Raw genomic sequence first — 7,864 nt, forward strand, 5'->3', positions numbered from 1 at the left:
CACTGCATCTTATGCTTGTGAGTGACAGTGTAATTTCATTTTCTGACTTATTCAGTCTGCAGATAAACCTGTACATTAAAGTTCTCAGTACAGCTTGCAACGTATTCACTCGTGCAGTGACAAACATTTCAGTTGCACTGGTCCATCGTGGCCTCCTCAAGAGCACCCGCAACGCGTCATTATAAGCCACCTGCAGCCTCTGTACTGCAGAGGTACTGAGTCCAGAGGTGGGAAGTGTATAGTGGTGTGCAATATGATTTAAATAACATTAACTTTACATCATCAGAGCATGAACCGAACTTGAACAGAAGAGTATTAGCTTGTGCATACAACATCCTGCATTGTCTATAAATATCATCATCATCTGCCATGTCCGCAGTGATGATATGCCCAAGATATTTAATTTTAGTTGTAACATTCAATACAACATTAGACAGGCAAAAATCAGGATAACACATGTGTTTATCCTCTTTAGTCCTACAAATCATGATCATGCTCTTAGTTGCGTTATACTTGATATCATACTCCACACCATAAGCTGAACAAGTGTTGAGTAGCTGCTGTAACCCAACCCCTCATTATTCTAGCATTTAGCAAATAGAAATAATTTTGATAATCTTAACTGTCCCAAAATAGGAAACGTTTAGTCTGATTTCATGTCAGATAGTGAGGAAAAAAGGTGGTTCTTTCTACTATTTATTCATTGCAGCTCATGTTTTTTTGTTTTTTTTTTACAATGTTTTTGTGATGTAAATCTGCTTTACGGTTGTTGGAAAGCCTGGAAAATCTTAAATGAATGGACATGCCAGTAACCGGTATTGAAAATTAGAACTTGATGAGCTCTAATTTTGAGAAAAATAACAAAAGATGGGTTAGTAGTGCCACCTCATACTTTGATTTTCATGGGGCCAATGGGAGCCTGACCTGGAAAAAATAAATGTAAAAGTCTGAAACTTGGTCTGAAAATATGTAAGGACATGCAAAAAAAATGTATTGTATGTATTGTTTTGTTCCCAGCGTAAACCTTACAGAAAGTTGGCCATATTGGATCAAACCTGGGAATGACAAAAGTGCACACCATCATATTTAGGACATATCCTTAGACAGTTTTCATAGCAAACACTTAAAATTTGTCCTCTTTCTTTGAGACCTGCTCACCGCCTCGTGCAGCAGCCTACAGAGATAAAATGTTAAACAACAGTGAAAAGTCTGAATACAGCAGTAATGAGCACACCAATGGTGACTATAGCACCCCCTGCAATATATATTAAGTACAAAATTATTCAATTATCACATAACTTGCGGGATTAATTGTATTCACCATAACATGTAATAAAAAAAGTCAATAGGACCAACATCATATTTCTTCATTTATTAAATATTTATTCATTGATATCCATTATTTGGATATTTGTGTTTATGTTTAAGGTAATGTGTTTATATAAAGCTTCAAGAGGGGGTATTATGCAAAACTGGCTTTTTGTTATAATATTGTTCCCCCACCAAAAACATGCCTGGAGAGGTTTTAGATGTCATCCATGCATGTTTGAGTATTTTAGCGATCTCTCCTAGGCTCTCTTCAAATCCTAATTACGCTTAGCAGTACGATTCTGTCCAAAGCTTAGCCCACAAGAATGTCCTGCACAGCATTTTTACATACTACATACATTACATTTTTTAAATACATTTGTAACTTTTTTTTATATATTTACATACAATTTGCTGTGCAGGATACAAAATAAAACACTACATCTTTCATTAGCAGAATGTACACTGATTATGTGGTGATGGAGTTCTGAAGGGGGAGTGACTCAGCACAGAGAGCGAATGGAAGGGGGACTCAGCTTCAAAAATAAAACTGGAATTTATTAAACATGTTTATATGATGTTTTTGGTGAATATGGCATTTTCAAAACAATAAAAGGTAATATGGTATCTAAATGTATTTATTTATTTAGTTTATTTGACAGGGACAATGTACATTAATTAACATTTCTGTAAATGCACCAGAATTAGCCAGATAGGCTATTTTTCATCTGTAATTGATCATCCTAAAACATAGTAAAGATTTGAAAATTATAAAATTATAAACTGTATGTTATGTGTTAGCAGTTAATACCCCAGAAGTGTAATTATCCCTTTTTAAACCAAAGATAACATTTTTGTTTGTATGTGTTCATCAGAAGAGCAAATCAGAGCTGAAGACTGCCTTGGACCAACAACACCACATGTCTCAAAAACTGAAGGAACTTGAGGAACTGTGCTCAAGGCTGAAGGAGGAGACCAAGGACTCAGTGGAGCACATGGAGCGAAGGGCAGAGGAGAACGTTCTCCGATCCAAAGTGAGAGACCTAAGCCAGGAACAGTGGGAGGAGCAGCAGAGACAACACCAGCTGAGACAGGCAGACCAGGAGAGGAAGTGCAAGAGACTGGAGGAGCAGAGGAACAAGCAGAGGAACCTGGAGGAACGTCTGAAGGAGAGCGAGGCGGGAGAGGAGCGGATGGAACGGGATAGGATGAGTTCTCAGCTGAGGGAGGTCAGAGAGCAGATGGAGAAGGAGAGGGATAGACAAAGGACACTTGAGGAGGAATCCCAAGATCTAAAAAGGAAGCTGGAGGAAACACAGCAGCACATAAGCACTCTGAAAGAGGAACTGGGCCAGGAAGTACAGCGAAGAGAGGGGGCGGAGCAGGAAGTGAAACAACTGAAACTCAAACTTGAGTCTCAGGTGAGTGGATATAGAGAGAAGATATATGTCTATCTGTGGTGTCTTCTAAAGTTAGTGTGGTGTTCAGGAGTCTGAGCTACAGCAGATGAAGTGGGTGAAGAAGGGACTGCACTCCGGCCTAGAGGAGCTCTCTGAGCTCAAAGAGCTCCTGCAGGTAAGTCATGTGACAAATGTACACGCTGATGCCACAGTACACTGATCATTGATCATAGGTCATAGCAGACCTGCTAGCCGCCGCGTTCCAAATAGGTAGTAGGTAGGTTATTAATTGTAATTTTAATTGGTTTATATTTTTTACGCTTTTCATAAGTTAGTATCAGCTTTGAGACACAATGAGCTATATGACGTGCTGCTGTGCCCAAAGCTCCATTGATTTCTATTGAAAACTGGTGGCCCCTCTCTCGTGAGCCCGGGATTTTTATTTCACTATTTGTCCCTAAATGGAATATGAACATTAATAATAGACCAATCCGGTGCCTTCTTTCTCCCGCTACCGTTAGCAACAGGCTTGATTGACAGTTATTAGGTATTTCTGCTAACTGCTTGGTCCCTGCCAAACCAGTGGTATGAGTGGAAAGGGGCATTACCTTCAACACCCTCGCATTCTGATTGGCTCTTTGGTTCAGCTTCAAACTGCTATGGTTAGTTGGCTTTAATTTGTTGGAACTGAAGAGTATGGGGTCCCTAAGCCCCTAAGTAAATGGTCACACACCTTCAAGGTGCTCAAAGTTCTTTACAACAAGGAACCACTCACCCATTCACACACCAGTGTACGCAGACACTAAGGGCGAGGTGGGTCAAGTGTCTTGCCCAAGGACACAATGACAGCATTCATCTGTGTGAGCTAGAATCTATGGATCAGTGGATCTGACCTCTCAACCAATGATTGAACCGATGTTTATGTTGAGCGGGATTTGAACCGCCAACCTTTGCATCAGTGGACACTCTACCAACTGAGCTACTGTCGCCCTCAAACTTAAGTCCACCTTCATATGCAGTCTATGGCCCTGACTCCATTCTGATCCCACTATGTGCACTGACCCCAGTCTACTCTGACCCCTTGTGATGCCACTGTACTCTGACCCCACGTTGACATCACTCTGAACCACTGTGACTCCACTGTAGTCTGACCCCACTCCACTGTAATCTGACCTCTCTGTACACTCTGACCCCTCTGTATACTCTGACTCCACTATACACTCTGACCTGACTGTGATCTCACCCTACTCTACTTTGACCCCACTCTGACACCTCTGTGACCCCACTGTGACCACACGATGCACCCTGACCCCACTGTACACTGTGACCTCACCTTGACCCCCCTGTACGCCCACTCTGACCGCCCTGTTCCTCTGGTCCTGTCCCCACCCTGACCCCTCTGTTAACATCCTGTGACCACAATCTTTTAGGAGAGCCATGATGAAGAGGCACGCCTCAAGAGCGCCCTCAGCCAGCGAAGTGAGGAACTGCAGAGACCCATGTCCCAGAGACATCCAGAGGAATGGGGACAGGACCAGAGGGACAGGGGACAGGAGGAGCAGGACAGGGAACAGGAGCTGTGGAAAAGTGAACAAGAGGGGCTGAGGGCCCAGCTCCACATCCTGATGATCCAGAGGACAGACCTCCTGGAGCAGATGGAAGAGCTGAGAGAGTCCCGGGACCAGGAGGTGGTGCTGCAGAGGGCCCGACTGGAGCAGATGGAGGCAGAGCTGGAGACACTCAGGGGCCTGCAGGAAGGCTCTCAGGGACAGCTTGAGACGGTAAGTCCTGTACTAGAGGTGGGTATCGTACTCTGGAATCATTACATGTACTGTCCTTTTTCCCGTCACCTTTGTGTCTCAGTCAAAGGTGTTTCAGCCAAAGGTCTCTTAGGCAGCTAGGGTCAGGGCAGTTTGAGAAGAGGAACAGTCCTCAGGACAAATGTGTCCTCTTGATTGGTGATGAGATAGGCCATTCAGTTTTTCCGCCACATTTGGTGTAATAAGTCAGAGGTCCATAGCTCCTTGCACTGTCTCCATGGATTTTGGAAAAACAGACAGCTCATTTTGCACAATACCTTACTTTCTGTCATCTGCACTTCTGAGTTGGTTAAAGTACCAAGATATGATGTTAAAAATTGTGCTGGTAGTCACAAGAGCAGCTAACGGCCATTAACTGCTAATTCACAACATATTTATCATGTTACCTTTTATTGTTTTTAAAATTTGCCAAAAACAACATATTACCATATGTTTTATAAGTTTAATTTTGTCCCCTCCCTTTGCTCTCTGCATTAAGTGACTGCCCATTCAGAGCACTATCAAAAAACAGTCAGTGTGCATCCAGCTAATGAAACTACTGCACATTGTATCAGAATTGCCAAATAGCTATGTACAGTTTTGTATCATGTTTTTGTGGAGAATTGTCATGCAGTTGCATGGGTGACGTAGGCTTGTGGGCTGAGCATTGCCTATAATCTTACACTTAACCATAAAGAGGTTTTGAATAGGGCAGGGGTGTCAAACATGCGGCCCGGGGGCTGGCTCCGGCCCGCCTACAGACTTGATCCGGCCCTCAGCTGATTTGTAATGGAAATACACTCAGCAAAAATAGAATTTTTAATTTTTTTTTTATTTTTTTTTTGATTGCTAGCAAAATAGCATCATCTTCGAAACCATTATAATGAACTTTAATAAAACAAAGCTGCGCTCAAAGCTAACACACAAGCACTTAAATGACATTTTGAAATTGGCAGCTACTTTGGATATAATGCCTGATATTGATGCACTTGTGCAGGCTAAAAGATGCAAAGTTTCTGGATCAAAAACAAAGCATGACTAAATCCTGTAAAATAAAAAGGCAAAATGCTGATGATTTTAGGTCTGGATCTTTTTTTTGTTGTTGTTTTTATGTGCACAATGTTGAGTTCAAATCATTTCTGTATTAATCTGCACATGCTCTGATAAAATCTAAATGTTTTTTTTTTTGTTTCAAAATTACTGTATTGAGTTGTACTGCACAAAAATGAGACAGTTTCAGGTTACATGTTTCGCTGCACAAATGTTTCTACTTATTGCTAGTATTTATGCTGTGAGTTTTCTGGTCCGGCCCCCTGGAGATCAAATTAGGTCGTATGTGGCCCCCAGACCAAAATTTGTTTGACACCCCTGGAATAGGGCATGGGCGAGATCGCTAAAATGCATGCATGGATGACATCTAAAACCTGTTCAGGTATGTTTTTGAGGAAACAACGCTATAACATGGTAGAAAGCTCAAAATACCCATTGCATAATACCCCTCTTTAAATAGCCACTGTTACAGAGAACGTGAGAACTGAGTGGATTTCTGGTTCCTAGGGCTCAGCGGAGAGACTGCTCACCTTGCAGCGGGTAGTGGCTGAACTGGAGCTGGAGCAGAAACGCCTAGTCCAGAAGATCGGCCGTCTGCAGAAAGACAACCAGAGACTTAGGGAGGAGAGGAGCGCGCTGAGAGAGGCCTTGGGACAGGTGTGAGAGCCTCTGTCAAGTAGGATCCCTACTTCTGCTTTCTAACTCTTGTGGGGGTCTCTTCTTAAGGTGGAGCTGCGGTGGTCCAGGACACACATCTCAGGCCAGACACCCCAGAGCCAGCAGGGACTCCCCACAGAGGAGGAGCGGCTCAGGGGCCGGGTCAGGAGTCTGGAGGAACAGGTCAGTCCCCCACCCTAACAATATGCATACGGAGAGATATACACAGTGCTACATTTTATATGATAATTGTCCTTAGTTTTCCCACTTACCCACTTCCAAATGGGTAAAAGCTGCCATTTATATTATAATATTGTATCCTCATCAAAAACATCTGGAGTTGTTTTGTTTTATTCACACGTTTGACACTCAAATCCTTCATATTTAGGCTGAGATCTTCTCTCAATTGAAAAAACACTATGTTCCAGCTTGCGATGTCATGTGGTAAGGCAGGTAGTGCTCCACTGTTTCTACATCTCCAAATCTCAAAATGCTCTGATGTCATGTTTTTTATGAGGTAACAGCAACACGGCAAGAGTCAATATAGGACCTTTAATTCCTCTTTAACCATATACATGGGTTTCAGAATAATGATAATTCAGGTCTGTTGCCATAGTGACTAATACTTATTATAGAAAATATAATACCAAAATATTGTCTATAACAGGACGCTGAAACCATGAATAGAGTCGCATTCTTGTTCTAGAATTGATGTTATATTCTCAGATGGAGGGTGGGGGTATATAACTCTAGTTTTTGAAAATATTCTCCAAACTTATTCGCAAATTTTGAACCTTATTTTGTGTTAGATATTGGCTCCACAAATTTGCCTCAGAATACCATGGTTTAAAGTCCTTTTAACTGACATCTATAGCCATTGTATATAAAGCCCAGAGTGATACAATTGCGTTGCAAATTTTCATTGAATATTTCTCCAACCAAGCAATGGTGTACTACAAAGCTGTTGAAAAGACCTGACCCTGTTCTCTCGCCACAGAAGGCCCACTTCATCGAAGCCTTGTCCAGGAACAACCAGCAGCTGCAGTCCTTACATGGAGACCTTAGCACATCTCTGACTGTAGTGTCCCGCCGGACCACGCCCACTGTCCTCCACTTGGAGACACAGCGATTGGACCAGAGCCTCAGGGATGAGGAGCGTCTCATGTCCCTCAGCCAGTTGTGAAGCGTCAAACCAAAGAGGCTCAAAGCCAGGGGCAGGGGACCAGAGACAAGGGACAGAGCACTGTCACGAGTCATGCGATATTTTCTACAAACCTTCTCAGGTACAGCTAGAAAATCTAGAAATTTGTATTTACAGAAGAACTATTGTGCTTTCTTTGCTATATTGTTAGAATCCATGACACCCATGGATCATTATGTCATAATTTGCACATTTTAAATTCCAATGTTCCTCTAAAATGAGTTGCTAAAAGAAACAAGTCCACTGACTTCCATGTTAGAAAACTGCAATGCCCAGTGGGAGCTGATGTTGCCGTAAAAATCATCACAACAAAGAGCCATGGAATTGTAGGCACCTCCTATGGATAGCTGCACATCATGCTACTGAATAACGGATATTTTTTCATTTGTACCAAAATGAAAATGTGATGCTGCAGAATCCAATGTGTATCACAGATTAAGAAAATAAAA

General features: G+C 42.2%; 1 protein-coding gene across 1 annotated transcript in view; it reads left to right on the plus strand.

Moving 5' to 3' along the window:
- The window catches only part of LOC117388971 (trichohyalin-like), a 45,415-nt gene extending 37,984 nt beyond the window's left edge, over window positions 1-7,431 (plus strand). The window contains exons 22-27 of the mRNA XM_055230398.1: window positions 2,184-2,729; window positions 2,797-2,883; window positions 4,139-4,489; window positions 6,065-6,214; window positions 6,284-6,397; window positions 7,212-7,431. Of these exons, the coding sequence (XP_055086373.1) occupies window positions 2,184-2,729; window positions 2,797-2,883; window positions 4,139-4,489; window positions 6,065-6,214; window positions 6,284-6,397; window positions 7,212-7,397 (1,434 nt within the window). The 3' untranslated portion in view covers window positions 7,398-7,431. The remainder of the gene's footprint in view (window positions 1-2,183; window positions 2,730-2,796; window positions 2,884-4,138; window positions 4,490-6,064; window positions 6,215-6,283; window positions 6,398-7,211) is intronic.
- Window positions 7,432-7,864: the final 433 nt, after the last annotated feature.

The sequence above is a fragment of the Periophthalmus magnuspinnatus genome, chromosome 21, assembly GCF_009829125.3.
Source record: "Periophthalmus magnuspinnatus isolate fPerMag1 chromosome 21, fPerMag1.2.pri, whole genome shotgun sequence".
Taxonomy (NCBI): Eukaryota; Metazoa; Chordata; class Actinopteri; order Gobiiformes; family Gobiidae; genus Periophthalmus; species Periophthalmus magnuspinnatus.